This window comes from Heliangelus exortis, chromosome 18, assembly GCF_036169615.1.
Source record: "Heliangelus exortis chromosome 18, bHelExo1.hap1, whole genome shotgun sequence".
Lineage (NCBI taxonomy): Eukaryota > Metazoa > Chordata > Aves > Apodiformes > Trochilidae > Heliangelus > Heliangelus exortis.
The window spans coordinates 3,997,288-4,025,041 of record NC_092439.1 but is presented as its reverse complement, the minus strand read 5'-3'; the positions used below and the strand labels follow the sequence as shown (position 1 = coordinate 4,025,041).

General features: G+C 37.4%; 1 protein-coding gene across 10 annotated transcripts in view; it reads right to left on the bottom strand.

Moving 5' to 3' along the window:
• Window positions 1–27,754, bottom strand: part of NELL1 (neural EGFL like 1) — a 232,316-nt gene that overhangs the window by 94,716 nt on the left and 109,846 nt on the right. For all 10 annotated transcript variants that reach the window (XM_071762643.1, XM_071762645.1, XM_071762646.1 and 7 more), the window contains exon 13: window positions 26,997–27,122. In XM_071762643.1, coding sequence (XP_071618744.1) covers window positions 26,997–27,122 — 126 coding nt within the window. The remainder of the gene's footprint in view (window positions 1–26,996; window positions 27,123–27,754) is intronic.

The window sequence follows — 27,754 nt, the reverse complement described above, 5'->3', positions numbered from 1 at the left end:
ATGCCTCTAAAACAGGAGCAAAGTACTCATTTTTTAAAGACTGAATTAACCTGTTTGGGAGAGTCTCTCCATTGAATGCAAACGTTTCTAGAACACCACTGATAATATCTGTAGAACAGGTAACCAACATCTTTTTTAGTATTTTAAATACATTTAATAGCAAAATGATACAGATTGCAACCATTTTTTTTTAAAGAGCATCAAAGCAATATATCACTTGCTAATTCTCTGCTTTTAGGAAAAAACTCACTTGCACACAAACACTCAAACGTGCCTGGCTTTAGCTGATAAATTCAGGCTTACATTTCTACTTGTTAGTTTATGCTCTGCTTAGTAATTCACTTCAGCTCTTTTCCAATTTTCAGACGCCTTAGATACTCTGAATTCTGGGCTTCTTCAAGGGCTTCCTGTTTTCCACTTCATCTTTTAAGAAACTGTACCACAGTTGTATTCTTCCCACTCCAGTCTCCTGGATCAGACAGCAAAAGTATCAAGCTACCCCCCAAGGATGTGCTTAGCAGGCAGTTGAAGTTGAATGATGCTTTCTTTTAAAAGAAAACCCCTCTCCAGAATCTCTCCCTCCCTCTTCCTACTTTTATTGGTTATTGCCATTTGTTTTCTTCTATTCACATTCAAACTAGAATGAGAAGACCTTTGTGGTACCCTGGTGTACACACAAGAACACTCCTGCTCAAACACAATTGCCAAAATTAGTTGATTACCTTTCTCAGCACTTCAAATATAAACAGAGGATTTCCCAGTTGTAAAAATATGTGTTCTGCCAAAATACACAAGAGCTTATACTCGGCTGTGTTGTTCTAGGACTTTGACAATGTAAATAATTGTATTTACCATTCCTGCAGACAGACAGATGCTGGCAATATTGAACGATTTAACACTGACAAAGCCCCCTTCCCGGAGTCAAACTTAGAACAGAGGTCAGGTTTTTAATTTTTTTTTCAATTTGAAGAGTTAGCAACAAAGCTGGCCATGGAAACCTGTCTTCCATGAGACATCCTGATGCTTCTAGTACAAAGAAGATTAAGCAAACCTCATCTGCATGAAGAATTCCAAGATTTCTTAGCAGCAATATGGCTGCAATGATGGGAACTGTAAATTAAGTTTTCCCTGGTGCAGAGATGTCTATAGATGATGTTGCTACAGGCCTAATAAGAATGAGAAAGCATTGATTTTCTGTCAAGCTACAAAAGTCTTTTATTCCAGATGGAAAATCCTTAAGATTCTGTCAGCAGTGAGTTATCTCGGGTTTTCTTCTCTCTCATAGGAGATCATCCTTCAGAGCACTTGGAGTTCACATTGGGAAGTAAGCATGAAGGTGGGCTCAAGTTTTGTTTAAACTCAAAAGAGACCATGACTAATTTCCCAAAATATCCCATTCAAGCACTGATCTGACAACCTGCCTTTGCTTCACTGCCATGGTAAATGTAAGTACTGCCTGACTAGGGAACAATCTGGAAGAGAAGGACACTGAGGAATGAATGGAATTGCAAGCAGCATCATCCCAAAGGACTGAAGAGGGAAGAGCTGGGACAAAATCCTGAAGTCATGTCTTACTCTGACCATTTCCCTTTCAACTGAAAATGAGAAGCACAAGACAGGGGATTCAAGAAGACAAAAAGTAATTTTTAATTTCTTTTACACACCCATATGTATATACAAATAAATATGCTGCCATGCTCAGGAATCACTAAGTCTGATTGAAGCCATCACCTCTCTGTGATTTCTGTTTGTTGTATGATATTCAGAAAAGGAACTTATGCTCAGAGATAAAAAGAACTGGCACATCTACAGAGAAGGACTGTGGGATGCAATTCTCTGAACCAACACTCATTCCCCTAAATTATTAATATCCATTTCAAGAACCAGGCACCATTTCTGAAGAACAGTTAAAACAACAGGACCATTCTTTGCTTACAGACAATTTGGGTTATTTATGAAATCTGTAAATTATCTTCAGCATCAGTGCATTTCTGTTACACAGGCATCCTGGCTATAGCCACCTCTATTCTATGCTTTGTCTTTGGAAAGTCAAAGAGATTGGTCACTTTTTTGTGCCACTGTTTCCCTCTATAAAATGACAATATTACAACATTCTGTTTTACTTTTTTTAGTATTTGCCATTCTTCTGAAATCGTAAAATAGTAAAAATGTCTCAGAAAATTACAGGGCAGTCTTCTATTGTAAAATAGGAAGAATCAAATACTAACTGCTGGTTTACCTTCTAAATGTATTTTTTCTGAAGGCACAAGTTAGGTATAAGTTATGAAAAGACCCATCATTCTCTGAAGCTTCAGCTCACCTGTCCCTAGGCACCAGGATACAGTGAAAGCCAGCAAACTACACATGAAAGCCTAATATTTTCCTTCTGTATAGAAACCTTCCTAAGTTTCCAAAAACTTTCACAAACCTGTTCAAAATCCTCAAAAGTAACTTAATTTCTGAGTGTACACCTGATTGCTGGTGAAGCAACGACTATAATTTTTTCCTCAGCTTTTATCTGAGGGTACCCATCTGCCTCCAAAAGCCCTTGAAGCATCAATGGTAAGAAATTAATCATCTTTTACTAACTATATCTCTGCTGCCTGTGTTGTATGACTGTGGAATCAAGACACATATCAACTGTGTGTGTCTCCCATGCTTACATTAAAATACACTTCTGTTTGGAAGGTCTTTGAAAAAATTGCTCCAGAAAACATTTGAAAAATAAAGTCAACCCTGGTTATCTGTTTCCTTCAGGCAACTGCAATTGCATCAGCCTGAACAGAAGTCCACTCTGAGAGCTCCAGGGGCCTGGAGATGCTGATGTTTGGATGTGGGGAGTGTTTCCTGACAGCACGTCCACGGTGGTTGAAGATAAGTATTAAAGTTATCTCTGCTTTGTTCAGAGGCAACCTAATAAAAATAAGTTTATCTTGACGATTGGAACCCTCAGAAGGTAACAGAATTTGTTTCAATAGTACATGGCCCTACAGAGATAACAATCACATAAAAAGCACCAGAAAATAGTTTCAAGTAGATGGTTAGTTGCATATCCTATTATATGAAGAATCAATGCGTCCTACAAATTGCAGAAAACCACCCTCCACCCAAACACAGCCTGGTCTGTAACTACATTGATTACAGAGCACACCCAATATTTTTTTCTGAAATCTCTGAGAAAATAGAGCACAAGGAGAAAACATGGACCATTTCCTGTTAAAGTCTGAGGAACACGAAATGAATAAGAAACTCCTGACATAAGCACTATTCCCAGGCTGCCATGGAGAAACCTGGGACCACACTGCATCCCTCTGGACCCAACCAAGAGAGCAGCACACCAACATCTGCAGACAACATCTGTGGTGCCCTTATGTAAAAAACAGCTGTTGAATAATATCTGAGACAGCAGGAGACCAGGAACACAACCCAACAGCATCTCTACTAACAGAACACTCACTACACAAGGCCACGTCTCTGCCAGTGGCTGCATTAGTTACACCTTCAACAAGAGACTAAAACTCAATCATGATGAAATTCGCAGCTACAAAGCCACCTCCTTAAATTTTAAACAGACTTTTATCTTCCTTCAAAACACAGGTGCTGCTTTAGGCTAATGAGGTTCAAGCATCTGCAGGCTGGAGCTGCTCCTGGGCAGCTCAAATGAGGGAGCAGTACAGCTGCTCCACCTTTTAATCTGTAACCCTGCTAATGGCTGAGCACTGCAATCAGAGGTATGAATAAGATTCAAAAAAGGACATAAAAGTCAGCAAACTTCAGGCATCCATATTTCTGTCAAATCTTCCATTTTTCTCACTTAATCTTACAGAGGAATCACATATTTTGGTTTCCTGATGCTTGAAAAATACCTTGTTATTGGTGTGGGGGCCATGCAAAGCTTTTTGGCTGCCCAAGGTAATGTTTTCTGCAAAAAGCCACCCACACCACATTGCAAACATTTTTGCAAGAGAAAACAACCATATAAAACTAATTTAGAAGACATGCAAAGTAAAAAAGGATTTATTTGTCATAAATACAGATGCATAAACACCTAATAGTATAAATCAACAATTACAGGTAAATACAAATTTTCTCCATTCATATCAACATGAAATATGGCATTTCTGAAAGGTTCCAGGCAGCTCTGACTATTAGCATCAGAAAAACTGTCAGCAGTAAAAAAGGGCATATTTCTATATGCTGGAAGTTTCAGTTACAAATATCCACATTTTTCCTAGAGAGATCTTCTCAATAAAGCCTTTTTCTATTTGTTATACACCAGGAAGGTGGTCTCTGCTTATATTTTGTTTCTATTTCCTTAAATGCATTCTTCATGGCTACTTCAGCATTTAGAGGACATTTCTGCCTTCCCATGCTGAAGGAGACAACACCAGTAGGCTTAGTGGATTTGTGTGGGCTCTAAAGACAGGATCTACATGGCTTTATCTTTTTTTTTTTTTTTTTTTTTCTGAAAAAAGTCAATTATTTATAGTTACACAATTTGTCTAAAATATTGCATGGAAAAGAAGGACAATAGATTGGAAGTACATAGCAAAGAGGACATAATAAGCTAGGAACATTTGGTCAAGAGTCATAACTAACTAACATCAGAATAGGTTTCTTTTGCACAGTTCAATAGCCCTCAATGAATTTCAAACTTACAATTTCTAAAAGGTACACTTGACACAGAATTTATTTTTCAGCAAGAGTGCAGACCTTTTTATCTTTATTTTCGTTAAATAAAGATGCTCTTTGAAAAAGGACTGACACTGGAATGCAATTACCAGAGACATATCCCATTCAATGGGCTTTCACCACAGCTCCTCTCACTTCTCATTACAAGAAAAGCCCACAAATTCAACATGCTTATAAGTTGGAAAAAATATTTATCATAAGGATTTTCTTGCATTAGTTGCCCAAAGCTTTCACATTTTATTAATAAAACATTCCTCTTTGGAAGCCACTGTGCAAAGATTCTGGTTATTTCTATTGATTCTTATTTTTATGACACTGAAAGAAAATTTCATTTCAGCTTTCTTCTGGGGTCTGAAACCACAAACAACCCTATAAACCAGTAGACTTAAAATAGAGAATAGCTTATGGAATAGCAAGGTCACCAGATGCTACCATTGTTTATTAACAGAGAGACTGTTTATATAGAAAACGTGCCCTAACATAAAATTAATAAGCAATCTGGCAAGGTAAGCAATGGGCTTTGAAAATTCAGAGAGAACAAAGCCACCTCTGCAGATACTTCTAAAAAAAAAGCAACATTTTTTGCATGCCATTATGATTCAAATCTCTTAGGTAATAGCTAAGGTTTTAAAAAGTAGAGACTAAATTTAGGAAGAATTTTGGACTTCGTAGAATCAGGATCTCAGCTCATAGGTACTTCTGATGGAACAAAAGGAGTAGCTTTTAAATAGACTGAATAAAATGAAACATTATTCTAAACACTCAGGAATGTCCCCCAGAAAATCAGGGCAGGTAGAAACATCCATCAGACAAGAAACCACATTACAGCTGGTAAGCTGGTGAAAGATAATACCTGTGAATCTAGACAATGCTGAAAAAATGTTAAAAATCTGTATTTTCTACTAACCTCAATAATTTAAGAAACAAAATAAAGTTTCCCTAGGCTTATTCTGAACTTCAGTCATCCTGGCTCACCCCATCCATTTCTGCAAGGGAAGAGGAAGAAGGAACAGGGCACAGAAAAGCCCCATTGCTGCTTGAGATAAGGCCATGCTGCAATTTTGTCCTTCTGAGCATTTAAAGATACAAATGCTGGCAGAAATATCAGGTTTGCAGTTCTTTCAATGAGAAACTAAAATGCTATTGTAATTTATGACACAGCTAAGAGCTTCTGGTGTTAAACATGAAATTATTTATACTACATTCTAAAAGAGTAGACATATGCTACTCTTGGGTAATTAGGAAGAAATAGTGGGATTTAATTTGAATATAAAATTCTGAATGTGCATAAAGTTGCCTCTCAGAATAAAATGTCTTTACTCTTTCTTTTTGGAATAAAAACAAATTCTTTCTTTGGCCTTTTGGTAGATGGTAGATTTTGGTCACATTCACCAGTCCACAATCAGGTTTATAAAACTTTTAAGCCACACATATTCTCTTTAGTCCTAATTTATTCAAATAAACTTATCTGCCTAGAACTGTCTAGAAACCAATGTAACAAAATAAGATTCATGTTCCTAAGCCTGCATTTAGAGAGAAACCTCAAGATTTGTTTCAATTATTCAATTTCAGTTCTAATTATTTGTTATTTTAGCTTAGATTTTCACACTACAAATCTTCTTGTAGCCCCATATTAGAGGGTTAGAAACAAAAGCAATGTAATCTTATCCACACACTTAATGTGTATCATAACTAATTTGATATAGTGATGTATCTATGGAAAATCAGACCAAGCTACTATCTCATTCTAAAGAGGCCAGTATGCAAAAGTGAGCAGTAAAGACACCTGGGTAACAGTTGAGGTGATTTCAACATTCAGCAGGCAAACTCTTTATAACTCATGCCTTATGTTATATATATGGACAGAAATAAGAACTGTGGACAATAGACAGATATAGCATAAGAGGACATAACATTTTCCAGAAACATCTGTAGCACACAAAACATTGCATAAACTCATGTTTTTCAGAAGGAGCTTATCTGGTTTTTGCTTCTCTTATTTAACATACAGAAACTGAAATGTATTGAGTTGAAACTACTTTTGAATAGTCAAGAAGCATTTACTCTTAAGTTTGGATGATCAACTCACTTTAATATTCAAATCATTTCACCTTTTCTGTCTTTGTCCTCATACAGTCCTGTTTAACTCCATTTTTCCTACTATCATTCTCCTAAAAATGTGAATAAACCCAACGGATAAAAGCAAAAGTTCTGCTTGAAATTAATAAAATGTCAACCACCTAAATATTTTTTTTCTGTATCAACACAAGACCTTTTGCTGGCAGCTATTCACACCATAAGCATCCTGCAGAGTATGTGCTCAAGCAAGCATCTGATTTATCCAGTTCTGAGAGTTCTGCTCCTTTGCACTGACCCCTTCATTGCAATGGCCCCTCCAGCATTGAAGGTCTGCAGGTCAACCCCTTAAGTTTTGAGATGGACAGAGCAGAAATGCCCACAGGATTCAAGACACCAGAACATCATGGATTTATACAGTAGCATAATTCTATTTTTTCTTTTCATTCTCAAAGGATCTCAAAGCCTTTCCCAAAGGATCTCACTATTCTGCTTGGCTTTGACCACAGCTGAGCAGTGAGCTGACATTTTCAAACATCTGAAATAAGCCCAGTATCTCTTCTCTAAATGGTAATGGCTAATTTAGAGCATTGGTGTGTGTATATATATATATACACACCAATTTATTATTTTTTTTTACCCAAAGGCAAGGTACTTTATGCTCTGATCCTCAGTTCTGCCTCACTCCTTTTAAAAATAACCACCCATTTGAATTTCCATGAGTGAGTTCACAAAGCAGTGATAGGATATTGTAGATTATTACAATAAAAATGCTTATTTTTGGCTCTATCAAGATGAATAATAAGTAGCCTTGCTGAAAGCAATGCTGCATTTGTTTTCAACATGTAGGGAAGAAAAAAAAGTAGATCTTTCAATGCCACCATTCACAATACTTGCACATATATCTTAAATCCCATCCTAAATGTCTATATAACATTTGTTAGGAAGCTGGGAGATAGTTGTTTTATTGTTTTCTGAGCACAATACTAGAAAAGAAAACAGGAAAGCAAGGGGAAAATCTAAAAAAGTGAAACACTGAAAAAACTGTTTGAGGCTTTGTCCTGATAAGAAACTCCCCAAAGATAAACAGCACTGAGCAAATAAGGTCAAAAGCTTGAAAATTCAAGAATCATTGGAATTGCACACCAGTGTTCCCTTTACATTTAAGTTGTATTTCCCTAATCTTTTAAAGAGTGTTTGAACTGACTAGACAGATCCAATTAGTAAAGAACATTAAAATAATTTTATTACTGTAGAAGAACAGCTCCAAATTACTGCTATGAAAAGTCACAGTATCAAGGGTTTGTTGACATTGAATTTCCATTTCATTTAGAGCAGGGAAATGTTAGCAATGTTGGCATATACAGAAATTCCAGCTAGACTGGAGCAGTGACATTAACATTGGTAGAGGAATGACTAAAAGAAAAAAAACAAAAGCAAAACAAAACAATAGCTCTATGAAGTTCTCAGCTCCCTAAATCCAAGTACATTCACTTAGGAAAACAGAAAACATGTAATGATACAGTATGAAAACCTGAGACTTTTTCTAAAAGTTGCCACTACCTATTTTCCAGTTTTCAGGAGATGCCTCTTACCACTACATCTAAAGGTACAGTTTTATTTTGCCTCTGTGTTGCTAAAAGCTGAACATGTTCCAAGTGCCTGCATCGTGTGGGAAAAGAAAAGATGAAGCAATATGGTGCCCATTTATTTATATAGCAATATAACTTAATCTGAATGGACAGGCTGCTTTTTATCCATAAAATTGTGAGAGCTGCATACTTTATGGTTGATATCAGAACCTCATCTTTCTGGTATTTTCAGCTCAACAATAGCTGCAAGCTTTATTTTGCAGATATCTCAAAGTCACTAATAGAAAAAAAGTCTGAAATAGACCTTTGGATGTAATTTTTTAGCCAACATTTCATCATGGCTTGATGAAATTAGATTTGTGATACAAGTTCAAAAGAGTTTTGGGTTTCAGCACTCCGTGATGCTTTAACTTCCACATATTAAAAAGAAAAAAATATCACAAAAAGCAATACAAGCCCCATTTCAAGCTTGCACAAAAGTTTATTAGTGCTACAGCAATATAGGAAGGTGGAATTGTTTCTAAATGAAGCTGTGCATGTGACAGATGTGTCAATCTGCTGCTGCACAACCACATCAAATCACTGTTAGGGTTCTGTAGCAGAGTTCAAGTATAATGAGGAGAAGACAAGCAGTTTATCTTTGCCCCTATCAGAGATGCAATGAAAGGGCCTGAAGTGTTGGAGTGTGTAGCACAGGTGATATAAAAGTCACAAAGACTTAGCCTACTTTTCCCAATTTTCTGTTCACAAAGCCATCCAGAGCTGAGCCATTGTTTCCCTGCAGACTTCTCACCTTTATGGTTTATGTGCAAATTTCCAACTAAGCAATTCCTGCAAAAAAGGATAGATTCCAATATGGTTTAAACTTTTGACAGAACAGAGCTGGATTGTTGCTTCTTACTGAAAGATAATATTTGCCTAGCTGCAACTCATCCCACAAAGCAAGTGAGTGCTGACTGAGATTTGTTAAAATAGATATCAAAAAAAGTGGTTTCCAAGACAGTATTTAAACATCAATATTACACATGGTTTGCTCCCTCTGTAATTTTCCCCAGGGTTTTAACTTGGACAAATAGGTTGTCAGCAGTTAGGAAAAAACATAAAAGAGAAAAGGAAAAAAAAAATAAATTCGAGTTCTTATGTCACTCCCATGGATTACCCTTCAGTTTACTTCTTTAGCACCACAATAACACAATGGGATTTTGCATGGAAGGAACTGAATGATTTCAGCCCTCAATATGTGCAACTTGAGTATTAATTTTACTCTCAACTAACAATCAATTTGTATTTGAAATCAGAAATGGTAACTAGAGCATCATTATCTCCTAAGGCACCTCTGGTTTCCCCTGGAGATATCCCACCAGAATAGTGATTGCAGGAGCCCATATCTGTCTTATGAGATCTGACAAGATCACAACCTGAGTTTCTTTTGCCTGCAACTGTACTTTTATCAGCAAAACACTACAGAAATACTGATTCCTAGAAGAACACCCCTATGTGCAGAGGAAAAGACAAAGTTCCTGCTTTTTTGAAACCATGATGCAGGTTCCCCCTGCTCCCCCCCCTCCCCTCATCCTAGGGGCAGAGAAAGGAAAGGAAATTATAAAAGTACAGCCTGCACATAGTTTTGATAGAGGCTTTTTATATCTCCATCTAAGGGGCTCAAACCCAATTACAATCAGTAATAATCAGTGTCTCACATGTCACACAGGTGACACATGACAAATGTTTGCCAACAACAGAAAATACTGTTGCAAAGAAAAGGCATTTGCCTTTCCAGAGGATCCCAAAGCTATCTTGCACAAGTGCTGAAATCAGCACTAAATTAGCATTGGAGTAATTAAGTCACTTTTCCCCACAGAAGACTATAGAGCTTTTGATTTTAACTACTCCTCAGAAAACCTGAACAGACAGACAAGGCTTGCAGCATCACAGGGATAAATTCCCTGGAGGAAATCCCCTGCCAGGAGCTCCTGTACCTACAGATCAGCTGCCAGCCAGGAACCCTCTATCTCATCTCCATCTTTCAGTGACAGATGCAGGATCCTTATGCAAAACAGTCACAAGCAGCCCCATGCCACAGGAAAAGAGCACGGAATAGAGATGTTAAAAATTAATAGTAAATTCAATAGTTAAATATTAATAGTTCAATTTGGAAGGGGATAAAAGGATTTCTTTTTGCTACTAATTTGACCCTGCATCCTAGGTGATAGCATGACAAAGATGAGAGGCAAAACAAATCAGTGTAACAAAAGAATTGCCTGGAACCACAAACTATTTCCATGGGATACCTCATGCTGCTACATCCCAAGGAAGTCATCTTGTGGGGCACAGCTCACTGGGTTCATAAGCAGTTTAGAAAATTAATAAAATAAAAATGGGTTTCAAGTACTTAACAAGAGGAAAGGTCAATCAGAAATAATCTTTTAGCTGGAAAATCCTACATATATAGTATTGATTCTTTTAACTCTCCTGTAATGAAAGGAAAGGAATCTTTTCCAACTAGAAAATGCTTTTCTAAATGACACATTTGGCATCCTAAAAAGTATTCAAACTGGGAAAGATGAATGACATGCCACCAAGTTCTGTCACTGGTGACCACACCAACCCTGGCAAAACTGTTGTATTTCCAAAGAGCAGCCATGCAAAAGAGGAAGAAAAGTTCAGCTGAGTTAACCCTCTGAGAGACAGCCTAGCACCAGCTCCTTATTTCCAACAAGAATTGTGTCCAGGCAACAGCCTTCAAAAATTGTCTGAAAGTTCAGCAGGTCCCTGCTGGAGGAGTGACAGTGAGGGGATATAAGGAGAACAGAAGCACTGGGAGATCCTTCCTTTGCTTTTCTTCAAAAAAAGGTGAATAAATATCTGTGCCACAATAGAGGGGAAACAAGTCTTTCTCTGGAACTTCACTATCCCAAGCACCCATGGGGAAGTGGCACATTTGGCATTTGGACTGGATGAAGAAGCAGTAAGTTCCAGACCCAAAATAATTTCCATCTTTTGTTTCTAGCACAAAGAACGGTGACATTTTTTGGCTCGTGTTCCTATTTTCCATTTTTTTTTCTGCACAATTCATGAGGAAGATTCATATTTCAGTTTTATTCTCTTTGAAATACTTACTTGGCATTATTACAGCCTGTGACTTTGTGTTGCAAGGTTTTCAAAAATCCTTTCAAAAAGAAACATTTATTATTCTGGGATGCTCACTGAGTGCCATTTCTTGCTTGAGAAAGCACAATGTAGGTTGTATAATAATAACAGCTATCAAAAAAAGATCATTAACTACAGCAGGATTACCACCTCATCTTGGGACAGGCTTTTCTCATTTTCTGTGCAGTCTGGAATGGATCACCACATCCCTGATCAATGCTGGTATGATAACTATTAGGGCAGTCATGGAAATATAACGGGTTTAAAAGGTGATAAAGAGCACTAAAGGAAAGAAAAAAAATAAATAAAATAGAGAACTGCATGTACAGAGACAAACTCTTAGCCCAGACTTCTGTCAGCTGAACATAGAAAGAGGAGGTGGCATCTGAGTAAGATACAAATCAGTTCAATTTCCAGTAAGAAAAGAGAACAATGCCATGGAACTTAAGAAAACAGAATGCAAAAGGCTTTAAATTATCTGAAAAAAACCCCAAAAAACTAATGATTATGCAACTTAACACTAAAAAAAAGGGGTAATATTGAGGGTCAAAGAATAAGCTCAAATGAAAATGAATTGCAATGAACTAAAGGACAGTATTTAGCAGAGTTTTCTGTAAAGAACAACAAAAGTGTAGACTTCATATGCTAACTGAAAGTGCCCCAAAAATGAAAAAATATCTCTCTACAAGAATGACTGTAATGTTTGTATAGTTCTCATATTCTTTCCACTAGTTATACAAGGAAAGCTGAAACAGCATTTTAAAAGCAGAGGGGAATCAGAAGCATCATTGTCTGCACCAATTCTCAAATGTGAATTGACACTTCTGAAATTGATATTTCACTAATGTTAAACTTTCCTGTCCTCCCACTGCAGTTGTAAGAAGTTTAAGGGTTATCAGCTGAACTGCTATAGACATAAAATAAAGAGAAGCTTAGAGATCTTTCCAGGGAAAAAAAAATAAATAAAGCCCTGCAATAGGATATTATGTGTAATATGTGCTTCCTCATAAAACTAAGCCAACCCATTCACAAAAAAAGTAAGTACTCAATGCAGTCTTGTTTTAAAGGATCCTGAAGGACTCAGACAGAAATATCTTAGGACTATAATTATTACTGCTGTTTTTAAATACTCTCTGGTTGACTATTGCTTCTAACAGATTGGCTTAAATCACATCAAATTCACCTAATCTACTTAGATCAGATATTTCATAGTAACCTGACTACCTTTCCAGACACAATTTTACTTTTATCATCTGTTAAGTATTCACATTTTTATATTAGATCTTAAAATGCAAGGACACTGAATATAATGTATTGTGGCCAACTGAAATTACACCAATAAATAGCATCAGAAGGATTTAAACAGAAAGCAGCAATTATCCTCTTCTTTGTGAGGCATGAAAGTGGTGAAAGTGATTATTTTTCTAAGATAACTACAAAATTCATGTATCTACTTAACTTTCTTCCTTGGAAGGTCCCATTTGCTTTCTTTAAAGAAATGAATAAAAAGATTTTAAAAGATTATGATTTCTCAGTACTTACAAAAATATAACAGCTATAGCAGAGGTATGTAAAATGAGTGCCAAAGTGTAGAAAACTCTCTTGTCCAATATTAATTAAAAAGGCTCTCTTGCTTGATGGAATTAAAGAGGAAAGAAGTCAAAGTGGTCAGACATAAGCAGTCATTTTAAAGAACAAGTCTAATTGATAGATGATTTTAGATAGTATTGAGTTTAAATCCAATAGAATCAAAATAGTAGCACTTTAATGTACACGAATAGTTTTGCTAGCTAGGATTTAATTATGAATCTATTGATTGTAATGGTTCAAGGCACAAAATTATCATTAGATGGAATCAAGGAAAAAGATTCCTTCTGTGCTCTATTAGGGCTGCAGGCAAACCTACATTTTCTCTGAAGCAGCCATCTGCACTGTCAGAGAATAAATATAAGGTCAATTGTCAGAAAGGATCCCAGGTTCTGGTATCAGGGCAATGAATTTTACCTGAGAAAAAGCATGGATTTGACTCAAACTCATTCAAGAAGGTGTTAGATGAGAGGACACTGAACACGTTCTCCACACTATTCTTCCTGCTGGTTCTTAACTAGCATAGAAAGGGCAGTTACCTGTGAATCATGGAAACATAGACAACATGCAAAGCAAAAGAATAGTGTATAAGCTTCACATCTTAGATTTTCCTTTACCAGGAGGCATTGAGTAAAAGTTTTCTGACTGCTGTGTGTTAGACACATCAATGTATTCAGCCACACGATATAAAGATTTAGCATACTCAGTGACCAAAATTATAATCTCTCATTTTAGGCAAAACAAGCAATTGGGTAGAAATTATTAAATCTTTTGTAACAGTGGAGAGGACTTGGTTCTAGTCTCTGCAATGATGATCTCCAAGAGCTTACACAAGAATTTTGAGAGGCAAAAAGAAAGAGAGCTTAAAAAACAAGGGCTCCAGCTCTCCAGCTTTCTATTCCTAAGACACTTAATTGAATATTAGAAAAAAGATGATTCTGAGGCAATCACTGAAAGTGCTATTTTCAGGAGATATAAAAGAAAAGAGAAGGTCAAGAAACCTTTCTCTGCATGGGATGGTTGTGGTCATAGAGCTGTCAGCAAGGAGAAGCACAAGCAGGATTCATTAAAGAAATCATTGGAAAAAATCCTCCGTGCTAGCAATTTACAAAGGCTTTTTAACATTTTAAAAGAGATGTGACATATTTTTTATAAGCAACCTATGCTCAGATATAGTTTGCACTCTGAAATCTGTTTTGAGAAAAAAAAATAAAGTCTGAGATATTAAAAGATTAAAATAATAACAGCCTGAGGCTCAGCTGTTTACAGAGTTAATGCCCTCAATCACTTCTTAAACTTGCCTAATTTCTACTCCCATGTAGCACAAAGAAAGGAGAGACAGAAAGGTTAAAAAACAGTGTCCAAATCTCATATAGTACTGGTTCCTTCCAGAGATTTCCTGACAAGCCACTACTGGTATTAACATTCAGAATGGGAAGGAACTTAAGCAGATACTTAAGTGCTTTGCAGGCTTGGCAAGTTCTGCTTTTGACTGGAAAGCCAACACGTGGCTGCAGTAACAACCAGCAGCTCAGCACCTTGCAAAATCTTTCCAAAAACATGATTAATTCTTAAGTCTTATCCTGACTTTTTGAAATGCATATTTACATATTGACCTTACTTGTTCAGTATACACATCATGAACTGTAAAGAGCTGAACCATACTAAATAAAACAGGAATAAGAGTTTTTCATTTTGGTAGTGGTTTATCCTTAAACCATATGTTGCTGGAAAACCTCTGTAACTGGGACAGTCTCCAGCATGGGATTCAAAATTGATCTGTTAATGTCCTTCCAGAGCTGTCTGAATGTCCTTATATAAGCAAAATAAGCACTTAAGCTTAATGCACTTTCTTTAGTTTTTTTGTGGTTTGCTAATCTGTTTTAAACTCAACATCTCAAATTAACTGTTAGGAACACCAAACTTTCCATTAGAACAGAAATGTGAACTATAATGGCAGTTAACCTCTTGAAATAATCTAAGAAAATCATCTTTAGGAACTTTAGAAAAAAATATCAGGTCAGGGCTTCATATTTCAAAAGAAGAATGAATTCATTTTGTCAGTGAATTAATTAGCCTCTTCTCTGCAGTGCAAAAACAAAATCCACACAGGGTAATAACTGGTTTTGGTCCCTGATGCAATTTATGGATCCTGACAGGCAGTTTAATGGCACCCATGATTTTTCATAAATCAACAATCTCAGAGAAACAAATCAAAAGCAGCAGCACCTTAACAGACTTCAGAATCCAGTCTGACAGACCTAAATAAGCACATACAGTTTGATTTCTCCCAGCTAGGATAGCCTTTGGATTTTGTGGATTTGTAGGTAACCTCACTTTTAGCTCCCTCAGTGTTGATGATTACCTGAGTATTTAATCATGCAACATTTTTATGTGAAGCCACATATAAGAAAAAAAAAAAAAATACATCAAAAACTAACCTGACTAATTTTCATAGCTAAGCTTGTTCCAAGTGCTTATATTTATTGATAAAACATGTACTAAAGGTTGGGTCATTTTAAATTCCATTAATGCCTTGGATTAAGTCTTTCCAGATGACTTTTTATACAACTTCTTCAGTTTCTGTGCAATAAAGAAGCCTCTTGCTGTCTTTATAAATATCATCAATAACGTTCAGCTCCAGCCATACAATCACTCAAAAGTTTGAGCAACCCAGATGGAACAAGGCTGCTCTGTTGCCCTTCAAAGCAGCTCTGTTTCTTCTGGAAGCATCAACCATGAAAGACAGGATGACTGTTTATATGTTTCTTTCTGCCTGGTGCCCTAAGCAAACAATTCTGCTGCCATTTCTGTTACTGTCACACATTTCACATCAGCAAGGAATTTTAACTTTTTTTTCCTTTTTTTTTTTCCTAATTTTCATCTCTATCTTTTTATTGTCAACATTCTTTATTTTAATAACCCCAGTTAATTATTTAACAGATCAAACAGCAGCAACAAGAGAAAAGGCAAAGGAACCTCCCACCCTGAGATGCCATATACATCTTACTTAAAGTCACAACGATGACAAAGAGCAGACCTGGGCAGAGAAGATCCTCTTGGACTGTGGATTTTAAATCTTCACTGAGAAGCAAAATAAACCTAGTTTCTAGCTAAGTGTGGGGTGATCAAAAGACTGTAATAAGTGATTTTAGCCTGCCAGGCAGAGAAAGGGAACTTAATATGCTTCTGATACATTTAGCTGCCTTTGTTGCTGGAGAGAAAGGATTGATCCCCATGCCTAAGACTGAACCCCAAGCTGGATGGGGACAGGGTAGTGATGAAAGACATTGAGCCCTGGGATTTCATCACAGTCCAAGAACCATGAAATTCTCTGCTCTGGTGTAGATCTATAGCTGGTGAAGATCTAACACACTCCAGGAGACTTCCAGCACCCTGGGGAGCAGGTAAAGCATTCAGCTGCTCCCAGAGCTGGGCTCATGCAAGGCTGTCAGTCAGCTCAGTTACCTGCTCCACAAAGTCACAGAAAGCCTGCAAGATGCAGTGTTCTAAATCTGCAAGCTCTTTTTTTATAAAGGTGAAATAGTATTGATGATGCAGTGAGGGCAAGGAGGGAAGGGACCTGCACAGAAGAGACAGATATTTACCAGTAGAGCAAGATTGGAGTCTCCCTTCTTGCTTTTCCCCATTCCTTTATAAAGTTTTTTCAGACACTGCAGAGCCAGCCATTTACCCTTTCTATTCATAAATCATTTATAAGTTATGATTTAGCATAACATGATAGGGTTTGTGGGACTCTTAAAAACATGTAAAGAGTGAAGTAAAAGGACACAGCATTTACCCAGCTTTGTACTCAGCAGATACTACCAGCACATGCAAAAAAAGACAGTAACATTTTATGTTGTGGTGGAATGTGATTACATTTGGAATGTCTTTGCTTTATTGCAAAGCCACATTTATGGCCTAATTAAAATACAGGATGCAGTTCAGAATTGGATAGCTACCAGGGAATCTACTGGAAAGCAAGTCTCCAAAGGTTCCTTTGCCCCTTTGTGGACTGCATGCAAGCCTATATATAAACATTCTTAACTTAATGTTTGAAGAATAATTTGCCATGTCAAATATTCCATATAATACCACTTTCAGCATTCGTGCTATTTTTAAAGCAGAAAACCAACAACAAACAAGCCAGAAAAACATCAGTATAAAGGACAAATGGTGATAGATTGTTCAACACTATGAAATCTTATATACATTACCTTTTGTGAAATAGAACCCTTCATTAAGAGAAGCACAAAGCAGACTAAACCGGATCGCTAGGATTTTAAAAGCATGGAAACTTTTCTTCATTACAAATAAAGAGGAAAAAAATATTTTACCCATACAGGTCATTAAGCTGTCTCTCCGTGCTCATCCTTATCCTTTGTTTGGCAGCCTGGTTTTCTGGCCACTTCTTCTATCATCTGCTGGTAAGAGGAAAGCCTGCCCCAAAACACCTGATTATCTCAGTCTAGCAGCATGAACTGTATTTTCTAAAACTGAATTTTATTTGTAAACTCTGAAAAGAGAAAAATCTAAGCCCATAAAAATTGCAGTAGACTATTCCAATGGGAGCATGCTTAGCAAGACTGGGTCATTCATTTGTCTAGCTGTGTCCCAATTCTGTGACAATGAAGAATAAGAGCTATTTCTGGAAGAGTCAGAAAAAAAATCCCCACTTTGAGCAATTATTACATGCAGTCATGTAACTAAATAGGAAGTTTCATACTAGGAGGCAAAAAGCCTACAGTAGAAAGCATGAAAATATTAACTACAAAGTGAGAGATCAAAGCACCTCTCTTCCTCCCCCTCCCTCTCTTCTCAAAGGCTGCATTTCTTAAGGACCAAGCAAGGCTGATGCCAATGGCAGCTGCTCTACACCCTTTTAAATTATTTCACAAACATTTCAGAAAGGCAAAACTACCAGTTTTAGAGTTATTAATTGATGTTTACAAATCCAGAAATAAATTCAGTATAGTTTGATTATCAGACACACAATCACCCACCTGCAAATATTACCCATAATATAGCTTTGTATCCTTGTTCAAAGACAGAGCAGGAATGTTCTCCAAAACCCCAAAAGGACAAATTGCATTGCACTCCTTCAGAGCAACAGCAACTCTGCCCCATCCCTGACCCCTTGTGCACACCTTTCTCTTAAAAAAAACATTTAAGTTATCTTGGAAGCTACAGAACCAGCAAAGCAAGAGATCTACAACTCATGTCTAAAAAGATCTACAGCTCTTGTCTAAATAGGAGTTCCACAAAACCTCAGCCACCTCAAAAAAATTACTCATGCCCCTCACTGAACCAAGGTCCTAAACTCTTTCCAGTATCTAAGTAAGATTGCTCAGGTGATTCTTTGATCACTTGTATACCTCAATTGATACTCAAAAATCAAAAGGTGTTAATAAAATATTAGCTTTCTCCCAATCAATAAGTATACAGCTATGAAATACTCAGCACAGGTAAAAAAATGAGATCACAGCAAAGTAAGAAATCTTTATATAGTATTTTCTTGTATGTAAAATACACACTTAAGCTAAAAAAGGAAAAACTAAGACCTGTAAAACCCTTTCTCGTGCATGTTTCTAACTGCCAGAAAAGCCCATCAGACATAAACATCATGAATTTAATGGAAAATTTTCTGTTGAGCTTCACAAACTATGGAATTCCTTTGTTTTGGAAATAAAGGCTTTAGTTTAGAAATCCAAAATCAAAGCAATAAATACACTGATACAACAGCAGAGCAGCAAAGTGCTGCACTTTTCACAGATATCCCAGTTGTTCCTTGGCAGAACAGCCTCCTCCAGCACAACACATTGATTTCGGGAGGAAATTCCCAAGTTACACAATTGTCAGCCCCCTGTCAATATACCACAGCTTCCTGCCCCTTCTAGAGCTCCCTGATCACTTCTATCATTCCTTGAGACAAAATGGTAGGAATGTGAGGCTCCCATGTTCCAGTGTGAATGGGTTCCTCTTCTTTGCATGGGTTTTCATGGGAAGAAAATTGTATGGATATGCCAGATACTGTACAGATTTTAGTCCCAGCAGACACCAGATAATATGCACTGCAAGATACATGCATTTTGGAGGAGCATTTGAGCCTTTTCCTATTTTTTCCAACATTAATGTGCTCATTATTACTGAAGTCAGGCAAGCCATCCAAGCACCTAAAGCAAACACTATCAGGAGCCTGTATCTGGTCATTTGTCATCCAGCTGACATTTCCTCTTTGTCTAGCTGAGCAATGTGTTTGGACAGAAAAAGTGGATATAGCAGGGAAAATGGAGAATTCCTATCCAGTGTGGTCAGCACTGTGTCTGGCTAATGAGCCTTTGGCAGCAGACACTGAGACATCCCAGGACTCTGAGGATCAGCAGGGGAGGTTTAAGCCACTTCTGTCTGACTGGCTTGCCAAGCCCATGCATTGTGCCTTTTACCTGGGACCAGGCTTTACAGCACCTTCCTTGACACACAACAACAATCTCAGAGTTCTGGGATAAAAAAACCACCTGTGAGACACCAAAACTTCAGGTGCACAGGCACAGAATTTTCTGAAGAGAAAACATGAAGTTGAGGAAAAACTCCTTATAGAATTTTGGTACTGCTCAACCAAACCAAAAACCAGGCTTTTAGATTACAGATGAGAAGATAAAACATATTCATGAAAAGATACTTCAAATATTTAAAAGGACTGCAAATAGGAAGGTCAAAGCATTCTCCATCTTCACTGGGAATCTGACAGGAGGTGAGAGACTTAAATTGTGGCAAAGGAGGCTTAAAGTTAAGCAAACCTTGCTAAATGGCAGAGGAAGGACTGGGGAGGCAGGTGGAAAGTACAGGACAAAAAGAGGATTAAAAAATTCCCCTCACCAAAGTTGCTTGGGTTTTTTTAGAAACAGTGAAGACAAAGAATGTTTCAATGCCCATGAATCCTGCCTTGAAGAGGAGTGGTGAGCCAGCTGCCCTTCTCCATGATTCAGTTACTTCCATGATTTAGTATAAATGCTGTGTCTGAAGAATAAAAAGTTTGTTACAAATGTCTTTTTTTTTTTTAAACAGCATGGGAAAAATTTTTGTTTGTTTGGACAGAGATGACAAACCCTGGTTGTCAGAGCATCAGCAAGATCAGAATTTGGTTGAATAAACTCTTTCCCAAAGCCTAATTACACTCCTGAAGGCCTTAACACTGTGGAAGCAGCTGACTAAAACATGAGAGCTTTTTGCTATCAGCCACGGACATCAATCCTGAAGCCTTTCCAAGAGACCATGTTCCCACTAAAAAATTAGTGTATGGCTCTCATTCCAGCAGATTGTAGTTACTGCTGGATTTAGTAAAGAGATGAAGAATTTCTGGGCCACAGAAATGGATTTACTCCTCTTGTATAAAAGAGAAATACTGCATAAGAGAGCTCAGGACAAATGCTGAGCAGGTGACATGGAAAGGTTTGCCCTTGCTCAGTCTTTTGAGAGACAGCTTCACTCATGGGTCTTGAACAAGTATTAAATCAATATTATGTTTCCATTTATGCAAAAGCATGAGCACACATATGCAAAACAATTTGAAATACTGACTTTTTTTCATGGCATATACAGCAGCACAAAAGGCTGAAGCTAAGAAATCATGTAAAATTGCTAATTATGCCTGAGTCAAGAAATACAACTATCAGCATGATTTGCGGTCAGCTCTTTAATTAATTTTAGTATTAATAAAGTTACAGAAAATCAATGTGTCGAAAGGACTTGAAAGGATTACCAACTACTCTGGACAAATTAGCAACACTTCCATGCCTAGAGCACAGGAAAGCACAACGATGTTTAATTAAACTATTTACCAGTGCAGAATTTAAATCATTAAAAATATTACATTTTTAGTACATTTTTTTTCTAAGATGGAAAGTACTTGGGAGCAAATAATATGCAGTTTGCCAATGGCATTTTTTTAAAAGGAAGAAGTGCAAAAAGTGTTGCAGTTAAACCCACTAAATGCAGGTAAAGTCAAGAACAAAAGAATGTAACGTGGCATTTAAAGTTAGAGGACTGAAGAATAACTACAAAATAAGAGAAAGATACTACAAAACCTTATGGATGGGTGAAAATGTATAATGTGAAGGTCAAATGGTCACTCAGAGTCCAGACACACTTGTGCTTCAATAAATTCTACTATTGTTTCTTGTGAAAATATCAATAGCTATGAAAATAAGCCTCATTGTTCACTGAATCCTTATGGGTATTTTTCCATCTTCCCATTTTTCTGACTCTTGTTTACCAGACTCTCCACTGTCTCAGTGTAAGTTTGGGCTTTCTATGGAGTTAATGGGGTTTTTGTCAAAATCTGTATGAGTATCAGTCACCTGATGCAGAATCACTCCAGTTTTGTTCTGTTGGATTGACTCAATACTCTTCTAGTCTTCCACTGACCAACCTGCAGAGCAAAGAAATGCTCCCTGCTGCAGGCAAACCCCCCTGGTGCTGAACTTGGCCAAGAGCCCACTGAAGGACTTAAAACAAATATTTCTGCTTTTCAAGGCCTGGGGAACTCAACATTTCCCTTCACAATTCTGGGAACAGAGATGACATTGCCTGCAGTTCAACCAAAAGAGTGCCACTTACACCAGGAACTAAGTCCTGTCCTGCCTTTTAGCACCTGACAAAGAAAGGAGAGACCATCGTAGGAGTATTTTGTGCCTGCTGAGTTATCCACTCAGCTTAAAACCAATTTCCAAATGCACTTGTGAATGCCCAACTTTGCCCTGAAGGTACAGTGCAGAGGGAATCAAGCACACAAATCGAGGTGCAGCTCATCCAAGGACCATGAGCTGTCCTGGGAGTGTGGAGGGCAGCGTGGACTCCAAAGCAGGGAATGCTTCAGAACAGTGCATATAAATACATTTGTACCCAGTAAAATCAGGAGGGTCCAGATGTGCTTGAGGTCCTTATCACCAGTTATACCCACTGTGCTGAACATTTGCTGCCTAATAAATAGGGCACAAAACTGTGACCCCAGCCCAATTCATATTTTCCTATTGCCTCTTGAAAAGTTATGTGCTGCTTGGCAAAATGCTCACTAATGATACCCTGTAGAGCAGCAAGAGCTAAAGAGGGTTTTTTCTAAAAAAAATGCCTGAAAACTCCTCTATCAGAGACCTCCCTTCACTGCCTACTGACCAGGATTTGGGTTTTCAGCTAGAGATGTCTAGCAATTCACCAGCTCTGAGCCAGCATCTGAACAGTGCTAACATTTTTTTACTGACCTCTGTGAACCTCCAAGACCCTGCACAGTACTCTAAATGTTCAAGTGCCACACCAAAAACACTCAAGTTTCTTTCCTGAATGCTAATTTAGCTCACTGAAAAGGAAAAGGGGGAAGAGGGTCAGCAGATTAGATTGCACAAATAGCATTGTCTTTCAAGAAGTGACTGTATTATCTACTCTCTGCCTAAAAGCTTCTATTCGGGCCTTTTTCAAACATTTACAGTGCTTCTGAATCAGAGGCCAGTAACCCAGCCTTTGAGATTGCCACTTCATCACTGTGAAACCTGCTGCATTATTAGTATTATTATAGGGTCAAGTACACCACCTTGAACTTCCCAGGTAAACTCCAGGAAGAAAAATCTAAAGGCTTCAATTATAGTGATAGAGAAAAAATACTGAAACATTTGTTCTAACCACAGCAGGAAATTTCTGCAGACAGGGCACAGGAAGAAGGGATGAGTGCTGATGGTTTTTTCCCTTGAAATTGAGATTTCTCAGAATTCTGTGCTTTAGGCACAGCACAGCTTTTCCAATAACACACTGCAGAAGGACATTTGATTCAAAGCTGAATGCTACTCCAGAAACCACATAGGATAGAAGTGAAGATGCTTCTGGGATAACCTGTCAAAATCATTATATTTTCTTAGTTCCTCTCCTCTACCCATATTGCAATTCAAATTAGTGTATGAACTATCACAACATTTAATTCTAAGATTTCTTCTGAACAATATGTTTTTATATAAAATCAATTTTTCACAGAAAAAGGTGGTGGATTCCTTTCTCAGAGGAAAAACACCTGTCAGGACAGCTTGGTGCAAAGAGAAGGATGTTTGCACGTAGGTCTCACCACAGTTTGGCAGAAGGTGCTGCTGATGTGTGTTGGGTGGCCAGATAGCTTTCCATATTAATTTTTTAATAGATGCCCCCAGAGCAAAATGGACAAGTCCTCAAGCCCAAAGGAAGTTTCTTTATTTTGCAAAGGACCACAAGTAATACAAGTAGGGGAATAAAAATCTCTTGGCACTCTCATTTTTAAGGGTTTTTTTTAAGTGTTAGCGCCTGATTAGTGAATATTTGTAGAAAATATAATATAAAATATTTAAAAATAAAAAATTTAAAAAAAAAATCTCAGAGTATCCAAGGCCAGTAGTAACCACACAAAATGAGGCAAACAACTTATCCATTGCAAAATAAGAGTAAATTTTGTGAATGTTTATCATTGATGTTAAAGACCAAGAATTTTTACAATTTTCCTCTTCATATCAGCAACATATATCTAGTTATTTCAGAACACCTGCAGCTTATTAAGATGAAACAGCATTTGTTTACTTGATTGGAGGTGGGACATAAAAACTATATATTGTAGTTTCACACTACAGAAAATCAGACACACACAGGCATTCCAAATCACTCCAGCAATAGATGCAGCCCATCAAAAATAAAATGATGAGATCTTTATTATGTAACTTACAAAGCTTCAAACAGCATTAAACTAATTAATGCACTTTTGAAGCAAACTCCTAAATTGGCATATTAGAAGAAAGCAACCCAAGAGAATTCATTTTACAACAAAGAAGCCAGGTAAAAACCTGTGGAAGTCAATAAAATGCTTTAAATCAGTTGATACCAGTTAATGAGAGGATCTGGAAGAGCAAATCTTGCTCCTGTTTTCAGAATGGGCAAACCAGTGATTTACCCAACAACAGATAAGCAACCTGTCAGTGTCACAGCAGGAGACTGGAAGAAGCTTCCTATTCAAAGGCAACTTTTCTTAATAAAACTGTCTTTCACTCAACAACTTAATTAACATTCAGAGCTCTAAAAACTGTAGAAACAGGTGAGTAGGAAAAACACTAATATATCTTCTCTTGGAGAACGTTGGTTAAAATTATTGCTAAGCTGACTGATGCAGCACAAAATACCATGGGATGAACCTCATCATCCCAGGTCTTCTGCTTTAAGAGTGACTTTTGATAATTTATTGAAACAGACACTACTTAATTTTAAATCATAGTTCTAAATTTCACAGCATTCTAGTCTTCACCCAGAATATAATTTTAGTCTCTTTGTCACTGCTTTTTCTGTGCAATCAGCACAGCTTCCAACACAGTAGCTTCTTCCTGATAACCACAGGAAGTTTCTACTCCACTGTTCTCATGATCAAAAATGGGAAACATTATTAACAAATGTTTTGGAAGAAAAATGTTTCATCCACTTCAAACCAGTACAAAGTAGTTTAATTTGGAAAAGATGCAGAGCCAGAAGAACACACACTGGAAGATGCACACTTAAAATTCAGCAATATCCAATTAATTTCATTTTGCTCAATTGAAACTTGACCTGGCAGCTCAATATTCACTTGATTTCTTTTTACAAAGAGAAAGGCTTCAACATCAAATTGAAATATTGCACTCAGCTCAAAAATCTGTTCTGACAAGTAGCACTGCTTTCCACCTTTTGAAAGCCACCAGAGGACACAGGGGACAGCGACCAAGGCCACCAAACACAGCACTGCCCAGCAATAGATAAAATATGTTCCACAGCAGATGAGGACTTTGTACCTCAATGAATTAGACTCAGGCTTCCCAGAACATGATACCTCCTGCTCTCTGGAATAACTCTGCTTTTAGGTCAGGAGTGTATAAATTACATTCAATGTGGCACACACGACCTCTGCACTTACATTTGAGACTTGTTAACCCTAATCTTGAGCCCATCAGAGCCTGACCCCACATGTACAAAATTCAGTTGCAATCCAAAAGCCAACCCAGTGCAAGCTTTCAGATTTGTCCCCAAATCTGGTTCAATAACCAGATAATTTTTAATTTATTTTGTTTGAATAAAGAGGAATTAATTTTAAAAACTGAGGAATAGTTACAATCTATTTTGATTGCGCCAGCATGAAGGGAAACTACTTAAGTATCTGTTGCCTGAATCTTTTTTTTTAATTATTATTTTAATTGGGGGTTTGTTTTGTTTTTAATTTATTTACCACAGGAAGAGCCTGTATAAACATAATGCAAGATAAAAAAACAGGATAGGGCTTCTACTGCACAACACTTACTTTAAATAGATTGTGTATTATACCATACAATTATTTCTAGATAAAACAAAGTTCGTCCCCAACAACATTACATAATTTCTGTGATTTAAAACTGTGATGTCAAAAAAAGAATTTCAGTAAAATAATAAATCTGCAAGAAACAGAAAATCTCACTCTTTCTATTATTTTGTTTTTATACCTGTTCTGGAATTCTGTGTTCATGCAGTTTAAATGAACACTCACCCATTACTGTCAAGAAATTTGTCTCCCTGCTTCTCACTTTTTCTGTAAATCACAAATACCTTGTTTTCTAAATCATTTGTATGCCTAACAGTAGTGACTAGTTAGAAAGAAACAAACATTAGTTAGTTTATCAACAACTAGTTAGATTACCAAAAATATTTTTCCAATCATTTTGAAGGCCACTGTCTCACACAGCACAAACATTTAGAAAGAAATTTAAGGTCTGATTGTACAGAAATGACATTCTGGCCAAAATAAAAATCATTTTCCTGACACCTGCTTAGTATCAGGTTCTCTCAAGAGGTGCAGCACTGCCTTCCAGTTTTTATACACTTCATAATCTTAGCTACAAGACATGTTGTCATTGTGAAAGTCAACATTTCCTATGACCTTCCCTAAGGATAAGGTGTGCTTTACAATGTAATTATACCAGACTGGAAATCATTCTCATATTGGAAACTCCTCTGCCATTCTTCCACTTGAGAAAATAGCTCAAGCCAACAGTTCTAAACATGGTATTGTGTCAAACTGACTTATTTCCATTTCAATAAATCTGCCTGATATTTTCCTCCTTTGCCAGACAGGTGCACCATCAAAATAATCCCAAGATGAGCCTTTCTGGAGGGTTGTGATTGAAAGATGTACTGTTAGGTACAGTTGAACTGAGCACAGCAGCAGCTTCTCACATTTCCCAGAGACTGCCAGGGGAAGGTTCTTTAAAAACTTGCAGATGGAAATGAGACCTACCTACCTTTCATTAAGAATTTTTAGTGCTCATTCTGCTGACAGGTGTTAAAAAAGAATCACTGGATTTACTTTCTAATGCTATCATATCTGTTCTCTTTTCTAAATAATAATACCATAATCCTGGAGAAACTAATTCTTAGCATTAATAATAACAATTTCCATACTCCCTAACAATAAATGCTATTGAGGACTTGATATATTTTCAGTTTTGCTCTTTTATATAAAGACAGAGACTCAGCTCTGTCCAGAAAGCTTCTCCCTCCTGGGTAATTTCTCATGTTTCAATCCACTGACCAGTTTCAAACCACAGGTAATAAAATGCTAGTTCCTCTCACTACATGTGAGATCTCATCTCAGCCTTTGCACCTCACGTTAAAGCCAGCAGTGGGACATGAGGAGACCACATCCCATTTGACAACAGCACAAAATGTGTGGACTGCTGCACCACAGGGCTTCCTGAGCCACCTTCCAAAGTAATCCCAAAGGGCAAGGGGACCTCATGCCACATTTACCTGTCTTGCTTGTGCTAAATTTTCTAATTAGAAGCTAAGCATGCCCACAACACAGAGGGTAACACTGCTCTTGCTGTGTCCTTAGGAGCTCACCTGTACAGGAGAAATCATCGACGCGGACGTAGCCGGGGACGCAGTCGCAGCGATAGGATCCGGGCAAGTTAACACAGACAGTGTTGGCATGGCAATAATGCATCTTGGCAGCACACTCATCAATATCTGCAGGGAGGAAGAAACAAGGAAAGGAACAGTCAGTGAAATGAGTAACGTGACACAATCTTAGGAGAAGAAAAAATCATTTCCATTACAACGCAATCCGGTTTAATTTTAGCATGAAAGAACAAGGAAATTTTAGTAGAAAGATGTTCCATAACACAGAGCTACAGCTTCTCTATCACAGTAATGGGTTCCTTCCACTGTTGCTCATGAAATCCTAAATTTTTGCTCCAGAAAAGTAACACCTACTTTAAGGTTTTTTCCCATGACAATATTAAAAGACAAAAACCGATGGAGATTTTTCAAACACATAAAAGAGCTCCAGGAGTACAGAAAGCAGAAAATCCTGTGTATCATCCATCTAACTAAAGCATGAAGGCATGGTCAGTCTGTACAGCAGGAGATCAGCTGCAGTGTTGGACAGATATGGGAAAGCAATGTTTGTCAGGGCAACAGAGCAGATTTTACTGTGGAGCTGATCAGTGGGTATTCCAGCCCTCCAGATTCACTCAAGTTCTCTGACAGTGCTCTGGCCCTGAACACTTCTGCCCTGAGAGTTACTGAACAGCAGCATCCTGAGCCACTTCCATATCCTTCACAAGAAGGAGTTTGAGCCAGTAATCCAGTAATCTAAA